At 35.9% G+C, this 26,327-nt stretch overlaps 1 protein-coding gene across 1 annotated transcript in view; it reads left to right on the top strand.

The window, feature by feature from the left end:
- PAPOLA (poly(A) polymerase alpha) overlaps positions 1 to 26,327 on the top strand; it is a 44,616-nt gene that overhangs the window by 810 nt on the left and 17,479 nt on the right. The window contains 12 exon segments of the mRNA XM_037393365.1: positions 8,123 to 8,293; positions 8,889 to 8,955; positions 10,354 to 10,435; positions 10,992 to 11,101; positions 13,083 to 13,136; positions 16,160 to 16,271; positions 17,490 to 17,579; positions 17,670 to 17,808; positions 19,462 to 19,510; positions 19,512 to 19,535; positions 20,964 to 21,084; positions 21,981 to 22,065. Coding sequence (XP_037249262.1) covers positions 8,123 to 8,293; positions 8,889 to 8,955; positions 10,354 to 10,435; positions 10,992 to 11,101; positions 13,083 to 13,136; positions 16,160 to 16,271; positions 17,490 to 17,579; positions 17,670 to 17,808; positions 19,462 to 19,510; positions 19,512 to 19,535; positions 20,964 to 21,084; positions 21,981 to 22,065 — 1,104 coding nt within the window.

Raw genomic sequence — 26,327 nt, 5'->3', positions numbered from 1 at the left:
TTTTCTCTCAGGAGTCCGGGTAGTGCCTCTCCCCCAGAGGCCGCGCGAAGGGTTTTGCCTCGTTGCGGGGGCCGGAGGGACGCAGGCCCTGGTTCTAGCAGGAGACCCGAGCGGAGCCCGCGGTCCTTGCGAAATTCACTGGGGCCTCGGTGGCCCCGAGGTGCCGAGCCGCTGAGGGGAGCTGGCTGCCGGCCGTGCGGGCAGCGCCCCCTGACGGCAGTGGCGGGCGGCGGCCCCGCGCCCCCCCGCGCCATTCCGCTGCCGGGAAGCCGGGGGCTCTCACTGAAACAGCAGGCCTTGTGCTTTGGACCTGCCGCGCTGTAACCCTGCTGGTGGCCGTGAAGAACGAAGTGGGGCATAAATTCATCCCAATTTCTTCGCCGTTTCCTTCACCCCACCCCCTGTTATTTTTTTGTTGTTGTTTTTGTTTCTTTTTTTTGTTTTCTTTCCCCTCGTTGACATTTTGACGGCTCCGGGTTGAGACGACAAAACTTCCTGCTCGTCAGTTCCGTAGCCCATATTGTTATTATATTATTGTCCTATATAAGTTCACGGAACCAGTGGATGAGTAGGTGTTCAAGTGGCTTTTAAGAATAAGGCATGTTTATATGCAGGCTTCTGTTTGTTTTTTGTTGCTTGGGGATTTTTTTTTGCCAATGAAGGAGAAATGTAAAGAATTCGATATTATTTATTATTGTTTCACTGTTATTATTTGAGGTTATTCACTGTTGTTTTAAATGTGTATACTTTATGTTAAGAATAACTATGCTTGCCTGTTGTGCTTGTTTTATTCAGTCTAAAATGTGGCTAAGTTAGTTGTGTGGTAGATAATACCAGGCAAACCTACCTGAAAGAGTTTATGGCAGGAAAAACACAGTGGGTGAGTGCAGAAAGGAAATGGTTATGCCATGCAGTTTTAACGCTTGTATAGTGAGACTGCGATGTCTTTATAGTTAAGTTTTGCACATGTTCATTAAGGCAGTGAAAAACTACCAGAAACCAGCTTTGAAGTTGGCTAGGCTTTTGGCCTCCAGAAAATGGGAGGGTGCGTATTCTGACTGCTTTTATTCTTAGTTTATTTTGTTGTGACTACATAAATTCCAAATGCTTAATAACAGCATTTGAAAGTTGGGCTACTTCAGTGAGTTGTAGTAATAGTGATCTTCAACTTGGACAAGTTTGGAATGGACTTGGTCGTTTTTCTTAATGTAGGTGTTTATGGTACTTGAACTAGAAACTCTTAAATAACATTGCATAGTTATATTTGCAGTAATAGATTGCTATTTTCAGTATAAATGTTACTGGCAACTTCACTAATACAGAGGTTTATTTGGGAAAATCAAAGCTTTCTCAGATTCTGCATTTGTTCATTACTTGCGATTTTGGAATGATTGACTTTTAAGTCTTGACTAAATAATACAAAGTGAACATTTTAACGCTAGTAAGTTGCAATGCTTTTAATGTTAATTCTTGAGTTATGAAGTGATACCTATCTCTGACAAGTTTAGAGAAAAAGGCGAGCTTAGGAAGTTCCTTTTCTGTATAATGCTTTCCTGTATAATTATTTCCAGTTGATGCTTTCATACTTTTGAATGATAATATTTTTGAGTGAGACTAGAACAGCCCTATGTCACTGCCAGGTTTTCAAGATGACCAACAAAATACACACACACACACGCACCCCCCCCCTCCTTCCCTTTCAATACATCCTTTAAACTTCATTTTTTAGGGTGGTGGTTATAATTGACAGGCCTAGTCAGAGCTGATCTCCCATACAACCAGAGGTTGTCATTCTTTACTTGAAAAGCGTTAGTTCAGAGTTCTCAAGAGGTGTACAGCACTGTTGATTCTGCAGTATGGTACAAAACTATGAAAACAAGAAAATTATTTATATACAAACACAGCTGTTACAAGAGTAAACTGCTGTTCTGCTGATAGATGGCATTTGCAAAAGCCTTTTTAATATTGAAAAAAACCAGATTTTTTTTCCTGGAAACTTACATGACTTCTTGTTACGATTTTCATTAATGTGTTGTGTGAAGAGATAGCAGCCCTATAAGGGATATCTCTTTAATTTTCAATTATTCAGAACTGATTAGGTCAAAGATATTTCTGCTATTATGAAGCTACATTTTAGTGAACTGTTAGATGTGGAATGTTCCCGTGCCTTATCAGAAACATAAGAAGTCAGGGAGAAATGAAGCTCTTTAAGCTGTTCATATGTTTCAGTTAAGGCTAGATTTTACGTGGAAGGGCTACTGACTCGGTGAAGCAGCAGCTATGTTTATGTGAATTGATGATCTAGTCTTTTTGTGTAACCTGGGCCTTTCTGACCCTCCAAATAGAGAAACAGGACCATGAATTTGTTTCCTGTTAAGCTATGGATATTATTGCACTTCCAGCATCTTTGCTGAACTTCTGTGTCTGCTAAAATCATTGAAAAAGCCTTTTTATGTTTGTTTTTTAACCAGAAGTGGAGAAGTGCATTGAGTCATACATCTGAATACTTAAAAGTGCCATAATCACTGTAAGTTTTAACTATTGTTGGTATTGGTAACTTCCATATTAGAGTTTTGGAATACCTTTTTTTTTTTTTATCTTTATTGTAGACAGTCAAGCTTATTCCCACTTCTGAAGTAAGACTTTTTGTATGTTTTCTTTCACTGAACTTAGCTTTAGACATATGCAAAGTCATTGTTTTTTTGACTTTTAATTAGTGTCTGTCAACTTGTATGCCAGGTGATGTACAGCAGCATATTTAAAATGGCTTGTACTGTTTGGGAGTCGATAAATATGTTTTTGAACACGGAGTGCTCAGATTTTTATAAACTGTTATGGAAGGAATTAAATTTTTTCTGATCTTTTAAAGCACAGGACCTACTTCAGACGAACAGTTGCCTTAAAGTGATAGCTTTATTACTCAAGAAGAAATTAATATAAAAATCTGTACTGAGGGTTACACTGTTAGATGCAGTACAGAAGAACTGGGTGGCAAGTATATGTAGTTTTGCAACAGCTTTCAGTCTTCTAATGTCATGCCAAAAAAGACTGAGCTTATACCCATTATCATGGAGTTGTACTGCACAGAACTTGGAAACCTAATTATTTTTGGGCTGAGCAGATCTCACCGCTGAGACAAATGCACCTCTTAGTGAAATGCTTCTTGGTATTCCTAGTTCTTGGTTTGATACTCCCTGATATCTTTTGATCCATCCTTACTGAATTACTTAAATTGCTGCATCTGGAGTTTTTTGTCTCTAGAATAGCTATAAACCTCATTTGTGGTTCAAGTGCTGCCTGCAGACTTCAGTAGAAATTTCTTTTGTTTGAACTTGAGAAACTTATGAGACTCTTGTTGGCAAGAATGTTGTGGATGGGTGTGCATTTGTGCCTTCACTATTCTTCCGTGCAAATGCAAGAGCCAGTGAGAACTCAGGATTGAGTCAAAGGTTAGCTGAGTGTGTATGAATGTTTTTCTTTTGCCATAGGTGAGTCTCTTTTTCCATAGGTCCATTGCCTGTCATTGCTCCAATACCCATGTTCATATCTCTTTTGGGAATCTTGAACATCTCATACTGACAGTTGAAAACTAATTAATGGTCTAAATGATCCAGCAATTTTCTGCTAGACCTTAAAACTTTTGGTCAGGAAGGACAGCTGGATTGTCTTAACCATTTGAAACATACTGTCCCTGGTAAATGATATGCACAGATTTCATTAAGATTTCCTGCTTAGATTTCTGAAATTCAGTGTGGAATGATGGTGTTAGCATGAAGCCAGAAACTTTAATCTGAAATTGCCAGTCAGTCCTTGCTGGAGGAGGTTTTGAAACAAGCAAATGAGACTCTTCAAAACACTTCCTCTGAAATCTATCACAGTTGGAGCTTGAATTTTGAGTTTAACTCCAGTTGATTGACCAGATGATGTGATGACCATTATTGCTTCAAGTATCTGACTTGGGTGGCTAACAACAGTAAATAAGACTGAATATTACTGAGGTAATCAGTAGAGCCAAATGGAGAAGAGAGGATAGTCATTGAGATTCCTTAAGCTGTGTTTTTTGTCTTGGTATCTGGAGGTAAGACTGAATGAGCCAAAGGTCCTGACAGAAGTTTAAAGTTAACATTCAGTGGGTTGTTGGCACTGTTTTAGGACACTGTGCACAGCCCACGGTTTGCCTTACTTCACCATTGCTGGCCTTAGTGTGCACGCCTGTCTGGACAGACTTAATCCCCAGCTGAGGTTTAGTGATAGGTGAAAGGGCTTGTATGACTTGTAGCAAAAGCAAGGCAGGAAGGGATTTTTGCATGCACTGAACATGCATTTAGATGAGTTAGATCTTGGGTAGTTAAGGTCTTTTTCAGGGTGGATCGGAGACAAGTTTCAAATTTATGTGGGAATCAGAACTGTTGCCATTTGTTAAATACTATGGCATGTGTTTTAAAGATTTCAATTGTTCATATTATCTTTTATTTCTGTGAAGCATCCCAGATTTCTGGAGTATGATGTTTAGATAATGTGGTGCTGATTGCAGCTGTATTTTGTTTGTTGATAAGAATTCTAAAACCTTAACATGATAAAAACATTACTAGTAGAACTGAGGTAGAATACTGGGAGTGAAGAGGAAGAAGTGCTTAGAACCTCAGGGCTGGCTAAAATGTTGCATTTACATGTAACATTAAAGCTGGAAAAATGAGCATGTAATGTTAAGGTTTTTCTCAGTGATAACTTCTCATTTAAAAAGCAGCTGGCAAATGTTTTACTTGAAGTTTCTTGGCTTTGTGGTAGGTAGAGGGGTGGGGAGAGGATACACCTTTACTTGTTTGTTTTTATAGTAACTTTGGTGACTTGCCCTTATTTAAATGAATGAACATGGGTAGCCTAGCACTAGTTAGTTTATTGCATCCTTGAATGGATTTAACTTTCTTCCCAAATGTCATCTTTTCTGCCACTTTACAAAGGCAGTTTTATGATATCTGTTGATATGCTACAAAAACTTTAGAATAGCAGGTGTAAACAGTTGAGCTTCATTTTAAATGGTTTTAGCTGGAAATAACCTATAGTCTCTTCAACACTAATACGTGTTAAAATGTAAGCTTCATTGTATCTTTTGGGGTTGTAAAATCTAGAAGGCAGCTGTGCTTAGAATCATTAGGTACCATCCCAGTGAAAGTGTTGTTAACTCCTCAACCTTCAAACACAGGCACAACACAAATGTGGTAAGGTCCTGTGCTGTTTTCATTCTTATAAAATACATGAATATTCAAGCAGTAGCTGTAACAATTCCTAAAGGTGTATATTAGGTGATTGATTCAATAGATTCTTTAAAGCTGTTGTTTTAGTGAACAATTTCAGAGCTTATTTTGTGCCCTGTGACCATGCTCTGATGGTCCTGCAGGGGCTGAAGTCATGTCAATGTGGTGTTCTGTGAAGACAGACCTGCACGGGGCACTGGCAGGATTATGCTGTAAACCAGATATGGGAAGTGATCAGACATTTGGTTGTCTTTTATGTGTTATAATTTTGGGAGCAAGGTGAAGGATTATTTTTAATGTACTAGTTCTCAGATTGGTGAAGCGTGGCCCTTATACAAGCAGGTAGAAGACGGGGGGTTCCATCAGCGTTACTGGCTTGGGAGTCTGCTTCACAGAATCTGGGCCTGAGTGACATTGAGTGGTGGGTTGTTTTTTTTTTTTTTGAAACCTAGTAAGTGTCTGACAGGCTGTGTTTTGCCTGTCCTGTCAATGAAGTCTTAATAACTGTTGAATAAAGTTTCTATTTCTGGATGGGTGGAAATTACGATCAGGACATTTAAGTTACACAAAACTAAAATATTGACTGCTTTATATTACTGCTTTAAAAACCTGTAAAAATGAACTGTAAAATCTTAAATTAAAAAGCAAATTATTTTTTTCAAATTAATAGTTGGTAAAAAGGGAGAAATTGTAGTTCAAATTTAACTACTTGCTTTGTGGTATAAGTAAAAATGTTCATAATATACAAAGGATGTTTATGTATTGAGACCTTTTGTTTTCTGACTGCTTTGCATTGTGACTGAACTGTTGATTTCAAACATTCAAAAATTATGGTACTTAAAATAGTTCTAAAATGGGTTTAACTTGTGGAAAAATATTAAGTTTTGTTGATTCCCATCAATTTTAAGTTAAGATGTTCTTTTTAACACTTAGTCTTGATGGAAATGAAGAATGAAACCCTGAGATGATGACAACAGTATGTAAATACAAATGAAATTGTTCTGTAGCTTTCCCACCCAGAATACGTAGTTAGCCTGAAAAATTGTTTCTTGTTTTGTATTACAGAAATAGTATATAACATGTCTAAACATGAAGCAATATACAGGGGAATGTTGTACACTTTTTTTTTTTCACAGAGGATTCTCTTTTCTCTAGACTTTATCTCTCTGAAAGTTGAAGGAGACCAAACTGACGATAAAACTTTTGCCCAAGTAGAGTGAATAAGTGAATTTCGGGGGGGCAGGAGGGGAAGCTAATGCATAATCTGAATTAAAAATATTAGTTATACATTTTGTATTAAGCAAAACATTATTTTATACCTTTGAAAGGGAGTAATCTTATATAGTATGAGTATAAATTAAGTAATGCAGATGTAACGCTTCTACATAATTGCTTTAATTGTTGGTAAGGCTTTTTGAACATCTGTTGATGCAATAGCTAAATTTTCTGAAACGTGTATTTTGATGAGAGATCATAATGTTTCTGTTAGATCTCTGAAGGGTTGACTAAGTTGCAAGTTGGTTTCAGAAAAGCTTTTCAGTATGCTTAAAAACAATGATTTGTCACTTAGAAAAATCAAAGGTGGTGGAGTAATGCTTGTGGCTTAGAGGAAAGTTACCTATGTGTCAATGTAAAACTAGTATTTAATGCTGCAAGTAACACTTAGATCTTTTTAAATACAGATTTAAGTAGTGTATTGTTTTTTAAACTTGTGATAATGTTCAAGATTTAAGTGTTTTTAAGTTTAGAATTTGGCTATCTTAAATCTTTAGTATATAATTCTACAATACTGAATATATTTAAGATTTTTTTTTAATGGCTGCCTGTTGATAGCATCGGTTCAAAGAAGTTTTAACTATGTGGTATAGCATGCAGTAATCACTGAATCCAAACAGCTGTATGTTATGCAGGACCAAGTTTAGTTTTGAAACACTTCGAATTACTAGCCTTAAAGCTCAAACTGTTCTGAAAGTAAGGCTGTGTTTAAATGAGAATGTCACAATCAAATATATGCCTGTTATGAAAAACTGCATAGGTGCTTTTCATCCAGAATGCTCATCTAGGAAAGCTGTTAGTTTTCACAACATAATGATAACTTTGCTGTTGTGTTTCTGCTGAAGTTCTTTTGTATCGTCTCTTCTCCCTTCTTGCAACATTTAAATATGGGGGATTGACTTTAAGAATATCATCCTTGTACTTGAGGTTTTGCTCCATACCTGTCTGTGTATCTTGAAAAGTGCAAGGCAAGGATGCGATGAGGGCTTGGAATGGAGCAGTTTACTAATGAACTAGGCCCTTGTACATTTAACCCACTGTGGTAGGTTAGGTTTACTTTAGGCTTGCTTCCCTATTTAGAGAAATACTTAAAGTAAAATGTCATGTTAAGGAAACACGGGTCTGGAGAGATTACTGCTTACATCCTTGGTACTTGTGCTAGGCAGAGTCTAGCACAAACCTGGTATTCTCCCCCCTCATGCAGCAAGATGACATGTAATATTGCCAACATAGACTGAGCTGGCACTGTTCATCTAACTGTCCTGTTATGCTAGCCAGCACAGAAATCAGCTTAAAAGTAACTGTTATGCTGCTGATGGGCTCAAAATATACTAAAGCCTCCTTATGTGAGCATTTTGAGTGTGTGAAGTCAGCTGATGTAAAAGGTCGTGCATCATAGCAACTTGTAACCCTGCAAGGTAATTCTGTTGTTGTCCTTAATACAGATTGATCTGGGATGTAAAGTGCTAACAGGAGGCTTAACTTTTCATTTTCTTGATACATCTCTCTTCTCTGCTACTCTGATGAGAAAAAGTATTTTAGTATTTTTTGTGTTGTTTCTGTCAGTAACTTTATCTAATTGCCTTTATTAGTCCCGTTACAACCCAGGGATCACAAACACAGCAACTACAGAAGCATTATGGCATTACCTCACCTATCAGTTTAGCTGCCCCCAAGGAGTCTGACTGCATGCTTACCCAGAAATTAATTGAAACCCTAAAACCTTACGGTGTATTTGAAGAGGAAGAAGAACTGCAACGCAGGTGAGTAAACACTCTAGCAGTGGTTTTCACCTGTTTTGAGGTTCATGTAGTTGACTATTGAACCCCAAGCATGTTTATGTTCTTTCAGATGCTTTCTTAAAAGCCTAGTGGAATATTAAGCTTGATTTTTCTCACCTTAAGAGAAATACCTCAGAACACATAAAGGAATAAAAATTATCTTTAAATTTTGATGGCAGGCTTACATATCTTTTTTTCCCCTTCATAACTGTTTTGTTGTAGTGGCCTATACTTTTTTTTATTAAGCTTTCTATAGAGTTTTTTTCTCACTATTTTTAGGTTCATGTGTTTTATGAATTGAGGCTGTATTTTGGAAGAGTAGAATTCATACACCTGAAATATATACAGGGCTGGCTTGCTTGCATTTTTTCTGTGCTTAAATCACTTGAATTAATGGAGAAAAATAGTGGGAGTGTTGTAAGAGTGGCTTTATTTCAGTGTGTATATATATAACGAAATCTGTAATTAGATCGGCAATGTTACTGTAGCTGACTTACTGTGTAATCATGTTCAGGGTCTTAAAAAATACTAGTTTGATCTGAGTTCATGACCTGTGATTCTGCTGTTTTATCAATAGGATTCTAATATTGGGAAAATTAAATAACCTGGTAAAGGAGTGGATACGGGAAATCAGTGAAAGCAAGGTATGGTTATATTTTACATGGAACTGATCATACTAAGACTTCTGTAGGAAGAAAATTACAAAATATACTCCCAGTCTAAACAGAGTGAATCTTTAATTTGGGGATCAAATTTGAAAAAACAAACTACCTTTGTATAGCTGCTTTTGTTTCCAGGCAGCATTACCACTTAAAGTAAAACTGTGTCAAAGAAGGAAACTCATAAATAATGGAAAAAGTCATGGTAGTAATATTAATTTTCAATTGTTCCTGTTTTTCCCTAGGTAGAAATACAGCTTGACTTCTTGTCAAAATACATTTGTATAGTACTATGTTAACTATATACTTATGTCGTTTAGCTTTTTGAAGCAGTGCTAGATCTTAAAATGGATTCTTTGTAGCTTTATGATCTGTGGCCTTTTTCTCTCTGATGTTACTTTTGTAGACTCGTAATAATAATAGTAGTGTTTTTGCCAGGTTGTAGTCCTCCCCACCCCTACACACACCTTTTTTTGAATGATTATAGACTTGTATAAATGTAAAGCTATAAGTGGGTTTTTTTAGGGGTAAATCCCTGAATTATTTTTTTTAAAGCTGTTTTGCTTGGAGTATGTTTAGGATTGTATTTCTTCTGTACACTTCTCTTTTGAAATGGGAATTTATATGTGACCAAGATTATATGCAGGGGTGACCCTACTGTCATTTGAATATTTATATTTGAAAACAGAATAGTAATGGTATCTTGACTGGTGTAAGAGTGGAAACTGCTTAAGTTAATTCAATATACATATAATTAATTTTCAATTTGTTTTTATCTTTTGTTGTGTAACCATGAATGTAGGGCTTCAGGTTTTAACATTGCATCCCATTATGAAAGGGAACTGTCTTTGCCCATGGTACTTGGATTCAAGAGTTTTTTGAAAGTACAAGTCTAGGAACTTTGACAGATGTTCCTCAACAGTTTTGACATAAAAGAAATACCTCTCCCAAACCCAGTCTTTTATTTAAATAATGTAGTATGGGTGTCTCTGTAAGTAACTTAATAAACACTGATAAACACTGTAAATAGTATTATTCTGTGGTTCTAAATTGGATTCCATCATCGATTTCTAAGTCAGTCTGATAAAGCAACACATTTTTAATGTCTGTAATATTTTAAAGCTGTTGCACCAGAAGTGTAGAACTGCTGGAACAATTACCAGGTTTGAGGCAGTAATGTATAATGTAGTTGAAATGTTGCAAATAGTTCTCAAGTGGCAAACGTACCTCTGTTTTCTGTAAATACTAAGATTATTATTTCAGTAGTAACTACATCTTAAACAACAACAATTTTGTGGAATACTTTTCCGTTTGTTTTAAAATAAATTTTGTGCTGTTATAACTTTGAAAAGTAAAATAACCAATTTTATTTGCTCCATTTAGAATCTTCCACAGTCTGTAATAGAAAATGTTGGAGGAAAAATTTTTACATTTGGATCCTATAGATTAGGGGTTCATACAAAAGGTAACACTTTTATTATAAAACTCATGTGTTTGAGCTAGTGATGTATCTGTAAATGTCACACTTAAATAACAAAACATTCCTGACTTTTGAGGTGATGTTAGGATTTTATGTGTTTGATTTTGGGGTTGGTTTTGTTTTTTGTTTGGGTATTGTGGTTTATTTAATTATTTTTTTCTTAGTTGTTTTGGTTGGCCATCTCCAGTCTTCATTATAAATAAGAAATATGTTCCTATATTACGTTTTTGTCATGGGTTGGGAAACAAACAAAAAAGTTGTAAAATACTGAAAAATAGAGAAAGTTGTATACTTGGATTCTCATGGTTTGTTCTTTGAATATTACTACAAGTCTTCCACAATTGAAAGAAGGATGTATGTATTCAGTATGCTTAATGGCCATTAACGTTTTTTTTGTATTTGGGTTGACTTAGTATTCCCAAAGAAAAGTCATTCTATGGGAAGAGAAATTAAATTTTCCTGTTCGGTTTCAAAAAAAATTCTAGCTATTGCTGGCATTTCACGCTTGTGAAGTGTAACTTGTGTTAATAAACAATTTCAGGTGCTGATATTGATGCCCTCTGTGTTGCACCAAGACATGTGGAAAGAAGTGATTTTTTCACATCATTCTATGAAAAACTGAAACAACAAGAAGAAGTCAAAGATCTGAGGGTATGTGAACTACCTGATACAGCTAGCTGAACTGATGATGCTGAAAAATCAATAGGGAAAGATGATGCATCAAACAAGTAAATATAATTTTACTGTTAAAGCTTGCAGTGGATTTTCAGTTAACCTGCAGCAAACCTATCACCATAACTGAAATAAATAGAGATTCTTCCAAGTTTTCACTGTTTCCTCTTGAGACAGTAGTTTAAGCACCTGGATGGCAGAATGATCTCCTAGCAATGTATGTTAGTATTGCAAATTTCTGCTTGCTGTCTAGCAGCAGGCAGATGCAAATGTGGTTAGCTTGAAAAAGATCAGGACTGAACTTATGTGTTCTTAATGAAGACTTTAAAGCATACTGTTATGTTGCTATTTTTATAATTTCATGTTTATAGAAACAGTTAGTGGTTGATATTAACTAAACTTTATATATTGGCTGTCAACTGTGCATTTTCAATGGAAGTTGTTTTTAGTATGTCTCAGTGTTAGATGCTTGTGCAAGATTTTTAGTATGTTGACATGAAGATTTCCCTTGTAGGAATGGAAGACACACTGGTATACAGTATTTTGTTTCTATTTTTTTATACCTGAATGATATCATACCTAAATGACAAGCCCACTAGGTCAGCTGCTGGGAGCTTTAATCTTCTCGCTGTTGGCTCAGAGTAAATTTTTTCTGCTGCAAGTCTTTTTTAGATTAAGATAGTTGGCTGGCAAACTTAAACTTTGTTTAGTTTAGTCCTGCTCCCATAAAAAAAGTACAACTGCAACTCTTCCACTCTGTGCATCCTTGTAGTTGGTAACTACCAGTGTAGTGCAAACATCTGGTGGTAATACTGTATGTACTGAAACAACTGTTTTGAATGCTTTATTATCTGAACACTTCTAGTAATGTTTATATCCACATGCTATAATTGTGAGCATTCTGATTTTCAGATTTCCAGTTAACTTTGATGTAAACTGTAGCTAACTCAAGCTAATGTAGTTCATTTAGCAGCAAGGTAGATAAATGTACGCTGTTTGGTGTAGCTCTGCAGTGGTGCAAATAACCTTTAGATCAGGGTGTCATAACACTTCATTCCAGCTAGATCTAAGGAAATTTGTACTTCTCCCGTGTTTAGGGAACCTAGGTTGGCTCTAGTGAGTGACTCTGAGAGATTTGTGAGCTTCTGATTTTGCTTAGGATCCATCCTACCAACCCGTAACATTAAGGTAACCTTAACTAAGGTTAAGTGCACGAAGTAGTGGTGTTGTCTCCTCCTCTTAAGAACTAGAATATTCTTAGAACAGTGTTTGGCTTGTGGCAGTTCCTGTTTCTTATTGAGAGGTATGCAGTAGTCTCTGCTTCTGTGAAAGAAGTGCTCTGCAAATCTGCATTTAGTTCAGATGCCAGTTCAGGAAGGTGGTATTCCTAGCTGATTGCATAGTAGACATCAAGTTTTGTGGTTTTGTTGTGGATGTTGTTTGTCAAAGTACCTTAATAATAACCACATTTAGAAAAGATGCTTGAGCTCTGGAGACTGGTGACTTGCAACTGGTTTAGGTGAAGTCAGACTGCATAGGTGCACAGTTGTCATATTGTAATTTCTCATAAAAATACTCACAGAAACAATAGAAGAGACCTCTTGGAGTAAGAATACCCATAGGCTGACCTTAAAATACTGAGATGCTGTGAGGAGTAAAAGATGCTGGGTCATGTTCTGCTTGTATTGAGAGAAAGAGTTGGACATGGAGGTAATATCAGAGCTGGTTGGTATGCGTTTGGGTTCTAGTTAACATCTAGACAGCTCTAGCACTTGGTGGATCAGTGCTTACTGCATAAATTCTCAATGGTGGAGAAAGACATCACTGACAAAAATCGAACTGAAAACAGAAAATCATCTCTGCATAAATAGCGTTTCATCATGATTGTTTAGACCTGCTAGCTATTGCTTGTAAATGTTCTTCTCTACACTGAAAAATTATTATTTTTTTTTCCCCCCAGGCTGTTGAAGAAGCTTTTGTCCCTGTTATTAAACTTTGTTTTGATGGAATAGAGGTAAAGATCACATTTTATTTTGTTTTGGTAGAACATGATTAAAACAGTTTTCAAGATCTCCATATCTTTTGTAGTATCTATTAACATGAATGCTATTAAAGTGACTCCTAAGTTCACACCCAAGTCTTTGAGAACAGTCCTCAGTTGTGTAATTTAAAGTAGGCCTTTAAGACTGAACCACGTCTTTCTTGATGTACTTAAAAGCTGTGTGTAGAATACCTTCCTGTTTTTCTTTAGGCGCTGCTACCCACTGGTGTTGATGAGCTCACTGACCTGTAGAGTGCCAGTATTGGCATTATTAAGACTTAACATTTAATAGAAATTCATAAGTAATGTGGCTTCAGTAATTTTTTGGCTGCTAATGGTTAACTGTCCAAACCTTAAATTCATGTTTGCTTCAGTATCTTATACTATAGGAAGTTTTGCCATCTTTGATCTGTTCTCAAAAAGGCATTGTGGAAGGCAAACTGGGTATCCCCTTTGTCCTCATCTCTTCAGATGTCTGTAAACGCTTGACTAAAACAGTGGCTTGGGTGCCTGTAGCCTGATGGATCGATCGGCTGCCTTGGAGTGATGAACTGGCTTAACTTGATATTGACCATTTTGTGAAAAGTTGCTGAGAAAACAGGAACACTGCTTTCAAAAGATACTCTGTTACAATCTTCCTTGGACTGTTTTGTAGTCAACCTGTCATGTTTTCTTAGTGACAAGACAAAACATAGGAAACTGTTCATACACAAAGTTTAACAGACGTGTAGCTGGATTATGTCAGCCAGTAACTGGTGGGTATAAGAAGGGTACCTGCAGTGGGGGAAGAGTTCCCATGCTAATCTTTTTGACATATGACATGATTTGAAGAGCTATAGTATTGTACACAAGACTGGACAGTTCCTTCTTTCCCAGTTTGAGTTAAATCTCTGCCTTGTAATTATAATGGTCATTTGTTAGGGTACTGGCAGTTTTTGAGTCTCAGGAAAATGAACCACACACTTTGCTGTCATCCATCCAGCTTTACTTATTTGTAGTTTCACTGATGTTTGTGTCAGTTGACACTAGGAACGTTTCTCTTGAGAATCTGTTCACATAGCTTAGGTATTCATTGCAAATACTAAAACTTGCCATAGGCATCCTCTGGTTAGTCTGGTTTTTGTATGTTTTTCTCAATTGTTTACATTCAAGCCAGTGTTGTCTCTCCTTTTTTTAAAATTAAATTCAAAATGCAAGTCTAAATAGGGAAATAAAATGATTCTCTGCTGAAGGGATAGTATTTTCTTGCTCTAATACAGTAATTTATGATGGGTGCTGATGGTTTAGGTTTATGAGCAAGACCTGACCCATGTTGTTGGCAGTACATGAGAGTTCTTTTGTCTGGAACACTAACTTACCGTAAGCACTCTTTTTATATATACAGGTGTTGTTAGGCCACAATCTCTGATGACTCTGATTGTGCCAAGTATGTGAGCATCAGAAAACTTTAATATTTCTTTTCCTAATCCAGGCAAGAGGTGTCAGAAGTTATTCCCTCTGTAAAGAAAACCTTAGAACTGAGGAAGAGGACTTTAGTTTTGTGGTGATCCTGTCAGTTAAACTTCAGAAGTTTCTGCCAATACCATTTTTTTCATATGTGTTTTATGTTCTTGCTTAAAATAAACAAGAACCTTCTTGATACTGCTTTTGTTCTTCCCTCCCCCCTTCCCCCCTAGAAAAAGTATATATGTGATATAGCACAGGCTATTCATTTCTTGATTTGAAAAATCCTTTTATTGTCAATGAACTTTGAATTTTTAGAGGTGCTAGAGTTTCTGGAGATCAGAATAGAACTGCAAGCTGAAGTTAATTTTGAACTTGTTTTACACTGAACATTGAAGGGTAGCACTTCTATCTTAAGTAGAAGCTTGTTGGACAAAATGTTGTTAAGACCAGTTATTAAAGACTTTAAAATCAAAAGTCCATTGGATACTTCAGAAATTACTTTTTTTTTTTGGAGAAGTGCTTCATAGTTTAAAACAGATGTTTTAAGTTTTGAGCACCTACAAATAGTTCTTCATTTTAAGATACCTTCAGCATTGTTTTATCTGCAAGAGAATTTTAATGTAACCAAACCTGTTTTGTTATTGGTGCAATACCACCAGGTATTTCATAGTCTTGTATGTGAAGCATTTGTTAGTTTGTCATGATTAAAAGTCTCATCTCATGAAGGGGGCTTGTTGTGCAGACCAGCTGTGGATGTGCACTTGATACTCTCATCATGACTGACTGATGCCTAATCTAAGACTAGAAAGGCAAACTGACTTCTCTGCTCTGTGTAATGTCCTTGGCTGTGGGTGGGACAATGTAAAATTCTAGTTCAGTGTTGAGTAGTATCTGAGATGTTCTTGACCTAGAAAAACTATGACAATAAATTATTGCAGAAGTAATAGCAAAGAAATTTGACATGATTTCAAAATTTACATAAGTTCGTACACTTGCTCAGTAGCTTGCTGAATTTTTGTAGCTTCCTGTTTTCTGTCATCAAATATGTAGACTTTTCATAAATACTGGCCCTATACTGATGCAGCTAGTTGCATGTGTGCGTTACATTGCTAGATGGGAAAGGTCTCCTACTTTTTGTGTAATTCAGTGATAATTTTGAGACTGCTTAGGTTAAAACTAGATTACGTTTTGACCCCTTGCCCTGACATAATAAAATCGTGTATTCCAGACCTAGAAGTGGTGCTCGTTCCCAAATGATTTTTATTTACACTGACAGTTGACAATAGCTTTTATGTGTGTGCTGGTATTGATCGTAATGTGTGTTTTATCCTCTTGGAATAGGAGCCATAAGATTGATGAAGCATCTGAAAGGGTTTCTTTTAATGTCTGTGCAGGGTGTTATTATGTACTGTTTAAAGATAGTCTTTGTACTAGAAAGACTACTGTTTTTATTAGTAAATGTGATGAAAATGGGTTGCGGACTTAACTGTACAGAAGCAAGAACAATTTTCTAATACCATGCCTCTCTTTTTTTTTTTTTTTTTTTTAAGATTGACATTTTGTTTGCAAGATTAGCACTGCAAACTATTCCTGAGGACTTAGACCTACGAGATGATAGCCTACTTAAAAATTTAGACATTAGATGCATACGAAGTCTTAATGGTATGTATATACACGTTTGCATATGAAGGTCTTGTCTAATCTTTCAATAAATATTTTTGTTTGATACAGTAGTTTAGTTGTGGACTTGACTGAAAATACAGCAACTCCTAATCTGGAAATGAAGTCATAGCCAGTTTTATATACCTTGTTTGGAGGGAAGGGTTGTTTCTTGTTAACCAAAGTTCTGTAAAATTTTTTCTTTTCTTTGGATTGTAAATGGTGCTGTCTAGAAATTAATGGGACTTGCAAGACTTTTGTATTGAGCACTATCTGTTCCTATAAATAAAATGTGTGCGTGTTTTTTAATTTGTATGTGTTCTAATATCTATAAATGTACACAAAATTGCTTCAGTGATAAAATTGGGATGTTAAAATACTGTCAGTTTGAGGTTAGGTCTTCAGTAGCTTGTGTAAGCCTTAACTTTTCTATAATACCACAGCTTAAAAAATTGTTATTTATGTACAGGATGGTAGGGGATTTAGCTGCCTGTATGTAACTTAGCAGGGAAGAGAACATACGAGATATCACCAATTTTGGTTATGAGCTGAAAATGTGATAACTTGAGATTGCCACAGTGACTTGCACTGTTTTGTGAAACTCAGATTTGTGTAGTCTCAAATTCATACTTGTCTCTTACTTGCTTTGAAAAGAACTCCTGGTCTTAGATAATGATTGTCTTGCAGCCAGCTCTCTCAAACAATTCAGTGACAATGAACAACTACTTATTCTTGATTAAAAAAAAAATAAAGCAAGCAGTTTATCTTGTCATTTGTAATGTCATTCTTAAGCCTGAAAATACCCCATCAAAGTAATGATACAACTTTGTGTTTTAAAACTATTCTTTCTAGCCTGTTCTCATAAATTCAATCAAAGCTTTTACATAAAATTTTCAGGGTTTTTAGTTTGTAGTTCCATGAAGGCTCCTTTTTTAATTTTTCTGTGTGTTCTGTCCTGTAACAGCAGAACTTAAAACTTGTTCTTAAACAACATGCATGAGTTGTCTGCCTGAGTGCTGCTGTAAAACAGTAAAAAGGGGCGGGGGGAAATTAAGCTTTCTAATCCAAAACAAGTGATCAAAATAAGGAATTAGTTTCTAGTGTGCTCATCTAAAAAGCTGGTGCTTTGAAGCTGGGGGAGGGTAAGCAAGCAGAAAAACTTTGGAGGCAGCAAGTGTAATGGACTCTTTTTCTTTTTTTTTTCTTTTTTTTCTTTGGCAGGTTGCCGGGTAACCGATGAAATTCTGCATCTAGTACCAAACATTGACAACTTCAGGTTAACACTGAGAGCTATCAAACTGTGGGCAAAACGTAAGCAGTTTTATTCCAAAATTTGTGAAGTTTTCATTAACTCACATGCTTACTGATAACTCTTTTGTCTCTTTCCTTCTCAATCCACAGGCCACAACATCTATTCCAATATACTAGGTTTCCTTGGCGGTGTTTCCTGGGCTATGCTAGTAGCAAGAACTTGCCAGCTTTATCCAAATGCAATAGCATCAACTCTTGTACATAAATTTTTCTTGGTATTTTCTAAATGGTATGTGTTTTTTTAAAATTTAGATTACACTAAAATAAAATCGTTTGTAGACACTGAATTTTAGTCCTGTTTTTATGGTATCATTTTCAGCTGTTACCAGATTAAGATGGTAGTTATGGGCTTTGTTTTTGCTGCCAGAAAATTGTTACCTTGAGGTTTCCAGTAAGTCATCCAACATATCTTGCTCTTAAAGTATCCAAAACAAAACCACCCATGTTTTATTTAAAATTTTCTTAAGTATTTGTTGTAACTCAACATTACTTTTCAGTTAAAATACTTATATAGCGCAAAATAAGAGCAGACACCCCAAAACTTAGTCTGTGAACCTTCAAATACTGAGATAATGGGAAAAGGAGGTATGTCAGTATGTGGTTGAGGCACATAGCCTAAATGCAGTTTAGGAGAATCAGTGACAAAAGTGGGAGTTTTAATCTTGTCAGTGTGGAGAGGTAGGTGTTTTCAGATTAAATATGATTTCATATTCCTGAGCTGGTTACCTCAGAAAGGTGGTTTGAATAAAACTGATGAGAACAACGGGAGCATTCCAAGTAAACTTAGAATGAATGGGACAAAAGCGTATTTTGCAGCTTACAAGTGAATACTGTTTTTCTTGAAAGAAAGCATATCTGGATACCTGTAGTCTTCGTGAAACATTGACAGGTTTTAAGAGTAATTTTACCAAGCTGTTGCTTTACTTCCAGTGTAGTGCCGCCTTAACATGAAGGTAACTTCCACAGTTTCACTCTCTTGAATCCATAGGCTTTATAGCAGGGGTCCTCAAACTACGGCCGGTGGGCCGGATATGGCCCCCCAGGGTCCTCAATCTGGCCCCGGGTATTTGCAGACCCCCCCGCCGGGGGTTGAGGGGGAAACCAAGCAGCCGCAGATGGCTGCCTGCCACTGCATCCGCGTGCCGGCCCCCTGGTTACAAAGTTTGAGGACCCCTGTGTTACAGCCTCTGAGGTACCTAGTGTTTAGTAATATTTTACCATGCTAAGCTAATAGAGGAAAACTGGTTGCAAGCTCTGTTTAATGTGTTCCTCATACTGCTGTCCATTTTATACGTGCATAGTACAGGAGCATTAATCTGCAAATACGAAGAGATGAAATGACTTTTACTCTTTGTAGGAAGATAACTTTACTCATGGAAGTAGAGACGGCTTGACGAACAGAAGTGTTACTTTTTTTTAGTGTTTCATTCATGGGTTTATTTAATCTTGATTTGGATTTTTTTTTAATACATATGCTTTTAGTGATGCTATAATGTTGTAATCATGCTGGCTGTTCTTCTTTAGTTTGTCCATGAAACGGCTAGCTCGAAGATGGACCCAGTGTCAATCTTCATAGAAGAATTTCTGTTTTGATAGGTATATTTTTAAGAAGAATTTAGAGGAGATTAGTAATCTAAACCAGTGGTTATAAAGCTCAAGACTACAGAAAATTCACTGTTCTGATGCTCTGGAGGAGCTAATTACAGCTGTATTGTAGTTCAGCAATACAGCTATTTAAACAACCCCAGTTAGACCAGCTTAATCTTGAGGAAATGATGCTTACCTTGAGAGCAGAGTAAGGATCGCATTCAGAAGTATTGTTTGTTGAACGTACATGGTTGTATCCAATAGTCTTATTCAGTGCTACAATCTTTTTGAACAGGGAATGGCCAAATCCAGTGCTATTGAAACAGCCAGAAGAATGCAATCTTTAATTTGCCTGTATGGGACCCAAGGGTTAGTGTATTATTTTTCCCCTATAAGTCACTTTGTACAATAAATTCAGTTGCTCTAAAGAATCCTAGGTGAGCTCATTTTGGGTTATTAAACTTAATATTTTGGTATTATGTCTTCTTTATAAGTAACCTTTAGGTGTGGAACAAAGTTTCATTTTCTAAACTGACTGCTTGAAGCACACTTGCTGAACAATGTACTTTTTCTCCCAAGTTTTGCAATACATGATATTAATAAATATTCAGCATAATTAGATATAGACAGTAAAGCAATGCCTTTTTAAAAAACTGCTTAGCTTAAAATGGTTTGCATCTGACTTAAGACGAGTTACTTTTGCAAGTATATTAAATTCAATTTGGTGCAACAGTCAGAGCTGGATGGGTTTGGGTCCATATAGTTGTAGTTGTGTTTTCGTCTTGGATAAAAGAAGATCGTAACTTGAAGTCTTTAAGTTCTTTTATAATATTTGATCTCCACTTGTAGCAATTAAATTAAGGACACTGAACATCATTGCCCTTCAGGCAGTCAGTAAAGCAGCTTGCACAACTCTCATTCTGAGGTTTCAGTAGGGCGTAAGGTGAAGATGTTCGACGCTGCTTGGTCAATCTTAGAATAGTTGGTGTTCAACTAACCTTTTTTTGGTGAATAGTGTAAGCACCAGAGGTTGAGTTGTACCTACTTTTGTACTTAAAATCTGGTTTTTTGGGCAAAAGTCCACATTTAAATAATGTGAGACAGTTGAAAAAGTGTTCTCGAGTCTTAATTGTTATTCGTGGGGTAGGGCATTTGAGGTCAGTGTGTGATGGGAACTGTCTGTTGTAGTAGCCAAACAAAGTGGGGTAAGGGTTTATCTTTAATTTACAGTCTACAAGTTTTTTTACGCTGATCCTATTTTAAATGTATTTTTGCGCATGTGTGTTTTGTCCCTTCTCTTTTGTTTCCCTGTGTGCGGTTTAATAAAAGATACGTTAATGCAAGTGATGCTTCTGTCAGGTGGTTTAGAGCCTCTTGTCTTAAGCTGGCTCTTTATTTTCAGTAGTGTTACAGAAATAAAGTATAAAATATTTTTTGCAAGGTCTGAAGACAGTCATTCTTCTGAAGGTGCTCATGTGGTGTGATGTAATCACAAGCTCATTTCTATTGAAGAGAGAAACTGTTCTATTCAGTTGGTATTTCTGGACTTAGAAATGCCTGCAACTTGACCATGATGTGCTGACAGGTTACAGCCCTCCCACATCACTGTGGTTCAGAATGGTGTCCTTTGTGAAGGCGTTATCCTTGTTTTCTAAACTTTGTCTGAACTGTTGGTAATTTATTTGGCCTGATATCTAAGGTCTCTTAGAACTTAACTGTTGTAGTAAAGGGAGAAATCCAAATTTGTTAACTCATGTGTATGCTTGAAGAAAACTGATTGGCTGTTGTTATATATAGGTAAACCCCAGTGATAGGTACCATCTTATGCCTATAATTACACCAGCATACCCACAGCAGAACTCTACCTACAATGTGTCCGTTTCTACACGGATGGTCATGGTTGAGGAATTTAAACAAGGTAAGTATTATCTTACGCTCTCTCTCTAAATGTTTGCAAACAGATTTAAAATAGTTCCATCATGGGTATGCTTTGTGAGGGGGAGGTGGGAGGGTGTTAAATAGCCTCTTGACATGACGCTCTTCTGAGGGAGGTGGAACTTGGCCTGTTAGCTTATGTGGCTTAAAGTTCTATATTAAGTAGAAACTTCTGGAGGTCTGTCCTTCACTCCTGGAAACTGGGTAATTAATAAGAGTGCCTTATGCTCTGAAAATGAGAACTAATGGTACAATATCTTTTTTGTTTATTTTAGTGGTTTTAGATCGTGTCATGCCACGTGGAAGAATAGCGTAGTAGTCCCACTGTACGGCCATTTCTAGGCCTAATATAAAACAATATACTTGCTCAGAGATGAGTCCTCTAGATTTATCCTAGTAATCTACTTAGGTAATTATAGTAGATAAGAGAAGATGTTATCAAAGCAAGGAGTAGACTTGACACGGAGAGCCACTGCCAGTAGCACTCGGACAGAGCAGTAGCTTATTGTCTCCCTGTTTCTTTGCCTTGTACAATGTCTTGCACAAGAGATGATTCAATTACTGTAAAGAAGTAGTTCTCTTATCTTCGCACTGAGTAGTTACTGTGGCATACACAAAAGATTAAACTGAGCTATGTTACGCTGCAAAGCAAAATACCATTAGTCTGATCGTTTAACATACATTTCTAAATGTGTTTTATTGATGTTCTTTTTAATAATATGATTTGGTATGACTGGAATATAAAGCTTGTTGATAAATTCCTTTAAAGGGGGGAAATAATTTGTAGTAACCTTTGCTAAGTTAATAAGCTGTTTTTACTCTGGGTATTAAACTGTATTTTTTTTAAAAAAAAAAGTTTAAATTTTTTTTATAATTTAGGTCTTGCTATCACAGATGAAATTTTGCTGAGTAAGGCAGAGTGGTCCAAACTTTTTGAAGCTCCAAACTTCTTTCAAAAGTACAAGTATGTATTTTATAGCATGGCAGAATATTTTAAGTTTTATCAGTTAAAATATCTAATGATGCTCTGTAGCACAGGATCTTAAATATGCATACGTTAAACTTCCTGGAAGTGTTTTGTTAGGATCTTTTAATATAGAGGGGGAGTAAATGCACTATTGTCCTTTCTCTTAGAGAATTAATAATTTTGTCAGATACCTTTTTTTTTTTGTCTTTAGCATGCATTTCAGAAACCTTTTAGTCCCAGACCATATACTTAGAATGTCACCAGTTAGTATGCTAATGTCACAATTAGTATGCTACTAGTAAAATTGAAGACATTTCTGTTGGTCAAACCAGCTGATATGTTCTTTAGTGGTGTCAGTAAGCATTCTAAAAATGGGTCTTGCCTCCCAGGAAACAAGATATTAAAAGAACCAGTTCTGAAGGTCAACATTTAAGATGAATACGTACTTGAAACTGTATGTTTTCTTCTGTCAATATAGTCAACAGTTCACTGATAATAAAAGATATTTTTGCAATTGTGTTGACTAACTGCCAGATGTACTAGTTATTACTAGATCTTTTTCCATTAAAGCTTAAGGCTTTTGGCTCTTTATTAATACTCTTTCACACTGAGCTTCTCTAATTTTGTGATGTCTCTAAGGGAAATACTGAAGTTCACACTTCACATATTTAGGGTTTCTAGTAATATGCTTGTGGGGCAGAAGCTTGTTAAATGTATATGAACTTGCTGAAAGTTGTATTTTTACAATAAATATGGATTATTAAAATACGGACTACATCTTCTTTGCCCTCAGTTGAAATTGGAGACCCATTTTTCTTGAATCAAGATCAAATATATTTTACACTTGTTTCTGTGTTGGGTGGTTGGTTGGTTATGTACTAATCTAAACAAGACTGAAATATACAGTTCCCCCATTAAAAGAGACTGATGACCTTCATAATGTGTCTGTGTTTTGTTTCTATACCTTTTGCATGATAAAAGCTTTAAAACATTTGGATGGCTTTTATGTTGTACCTTGGAGGTTAAGTTTGAAAACACGTAAGAGCACTGTAAAGTTATGTTTTTTTTGAAGTTAAAAATGGGTGGCAGACAAATCAGTTTCTGCTCAAGAGGTTGCTAATAAGTTCCCTAGTACATTTCCTTTGTTTCTTTAAAAACTAGGAAAATATAGGAAACACTAAATGTCATTTGAAATAATCTCCATTTTAATACAGCCTTTTGTGTTATCAGCTTTCGCCATTTTATCAGTTTTAATAATAAAAGCTTCTCTTGCCAACATTAAATATCCAGATTTTGTATGTTTTGCACAAAATGTCTTTGCTTGAATTATTTTTTTAAAACTATGGTATAATATTATGGAGCCTGCTTTAAATTACCCAAGGTTTTCTATGTTTTAGGTTAGTAAGTTCATTTAAAGCTTTGGTTAGTAACCTCTACAAAATAAAATCATTGTATTGCAGTCATCAGTATGCAATAAATGTACCTCTTGGTCAGATCATTGTCTGAAAGCTAGATGTTTTGGATTCCCCCCCCCTCCCTGCACTGTCCTTTAAATTGTAGATGCCTTGACTTGTTCCTGCTGAAAATCAAAGCAATGTGTAGTTCTCTGCCAGTTAAGAGAAGATCTAATCCTTGCTATGAGACGTACTTTTAAAAAGTTTTCTTTTCTGAAAGCATAGCTTTTGGTAATCTGTATTGCTCTCAGTGGCAATTAGTTTCTAAACATCTGTGTTGATTGTAAACACTTTTGACTTGTAAGCAATGTTTAAAATAAACTTTAGTGATGTGTGACTAAGGAAATCTTGAGACTACTGCATACCTGCATGGCAGGAGCAGGTTAGAAATTGGGAGAATGGAGAAATCTCTTTTTATTTATTTTCGTTACTTTTACAATGTCAACAATTACTTGGAGTTAGGGAGTTGTGTTACCTGCCCTTCATATAGGTTTAATTTTTTCAGATTGGGGAAAAACAGCAACAAAGAACATACACTTGCTGGATATGGCGTTTTACAGGGAAATGACAAGAATAATTTCAAATAGATATAACATGAATATGAATTGTTAGATGAGAATGAAATTACTAGAGCTTAAAACCAAAGGAGAAGTATGGTGATGCGGGAAATAACACTCATTTAATGACTTTTAGGATTTTGGTTCTCTGTTATAAAGATAAATATCCTGCTAAATAAGTAGAATTAAACATACCTTTTAAAAAGGTACTTTGAACTCTTGGCTTTGGTAGGACTTTATCGAAATCACTGGACAATTTGAAGTGTAAATCCTGGACAACTTAATAGAGAAAACCTGAAAGGCACATGTTCAGGTGTTCTCAGTTTTTTCAGAAATTAGTATGACTCTTAAAAATAATTCGTTTTTTTGTAGGTAAAGATGTTGATGGTGTAAGACAATTCCATAATATCTACATTAGGTTATTTTTATGAAAACATAGTGATGACAGGGAGACAGTGGGAGAGAAACAGCACCAGTTTCTAAAAGAAAAAAAACCAAACCACCAAAAACCGACCCCCCCCCCCCCCCCAAAAAAAAAAAAGAAAAAACCCAACAAAAAAACCCCAAACACCCTGCATCAAAAAATCACCATTGAGAAATAGAAGCTTAACTTCGGATTTATTTTTTTTTTTATCGTGAAGTAATGGATACTTCTGAATTAGTTGTATTCTTTGTGGTAGAATTATGAATGAAGAACCGATCACAAATCTTTGTAAAATTTAGCAGCCAGACCTTAGACTCTTAAGTTAATGTCTTAAAATAGCACAAGCTGTTAAAAATTTTTACTGAACATGGCAATAACAGATTTCCAGTGATTAATTCCCTCTCCACACTGTTTAACAGTTGGGGGTGGCAGGAGAAATTGCACCTTTCCCTTTTCTTTCAGCTAGTGCTATCTGAGCAAAAATAGCTAATCATTATACTTATTTTCATAAATAAGGCTTAGGGTTTTCTTCTGTGTGCCCACCAGCTAGTTGAGACTTCTAGACATAGCCAAATTAATTATCTTTTTCAGTTGTTCTTCAGAAGCTTGTTTCAAAGAGCTGTTTTTAATAAGTAGCTGGAAAATTCATTTCTCCAAATACTTCCAGATTTGAGATTTGTCTCTTTCAGTTTTATATGGTTAAAAACAACAAAAAGCTTGAATTGTCTTCCCTACTAAATGAACCATTCTGCAAGTGTGTGTGATATGTATGATGTAGGGATATTAAGGGCAATGGTGCTCCCTGGTAGAAGTTCATATCCGAAATTGGTAACTTCGCATGCAGAATTTGAGTAAAGAACCCTTCCTTTTTTTTTTTTTTTTTTTTTTTTGTAATATAATTGATTGAGTCATGGTATCCTGCAAGTATCTAAAACGAGTATTTCAATAAGATCACAGGAAAAACACCATTACATTTTGTACGAAGCAGTTATTACTGCCAAAATGCAAAAAATAAGTAAATGCCCTGTTCAGAAGGGGGAAGAATTTTTCCAAATATCTTTTCTAGTCCTCTCACTTCATTGACATTCTCTGACTGAATTCAGAAGACTCTAGTATTTACCTATTTTTTTTCCCCTCTGTCACCTAAAGATAAGTAGAGACATGAAGTTATGGATTTCATCTGTTTCTTTTGGTTTAAGTTTGTGATTTGAAGGCCTTATAGCATCAGAGGACTTTTTTTTTTTTTTTTTTTTTTTTTTTTTACACCATAGTTACCATCATTGACCTTGCATTGCTTTCTATGAGGTACATGTACTAGGGTCTAATCCTTCACGTTATTACTGTTGTTTAAATCCTGCTCTGAAGATACCCAAGAATACCATATCAGTATAAAGTAATGCCAAGTTGAATGACTTGGGATGTTAAAGTAGACTTCCCAGCTAAAATTCTGAAAAACCTGATGGTAGACATGTCAGGTTCCCCTACCACCTTTATGAACTCAAGTTGAAAGTAATCTTCTCCTGTTCCACTGTCTTTGGGCTTGTTTAAAATACATCTTTGCTTTGTATACTGTTTCTTTGAAATTTACTTACAGTGGGTATACACTGATTATCCTGGAATATAATTGAGAGCTTAAGAATTATCATCAGAGGAAACATTCCTTGTGAAGTTTCAGATAAGTGTCTTCAGACAATTCTAAAATGCAGATACAGTTGTTTTTTTTTTAAACCACACTTGATGGTGTTATTTTTGACTTTGAACAAACGTATATGTGATAACCACTTAACTATTCAGAAATAATGTGACAAAGACAACTGACAAATT

Source organism: Falco rusticolus, chromosome 7 (genome assembly GCF_015220075.1).
Source record: "Falco rusticolus isolate bFalRus1 chromosome 7, bFalRus1.pri, whole genome shotgun sequence".
Classification (NCBI taxonomy): Eukaryota; Metazoa; Chordata; class Aves; order Falconiformes; family Falconidae; genus Falco; species Falco rusticolus.
Note: the sequence above shows the minus strand (reverse complement) of the source record. Positions and strands in the feature narration are given on the sequence as shown.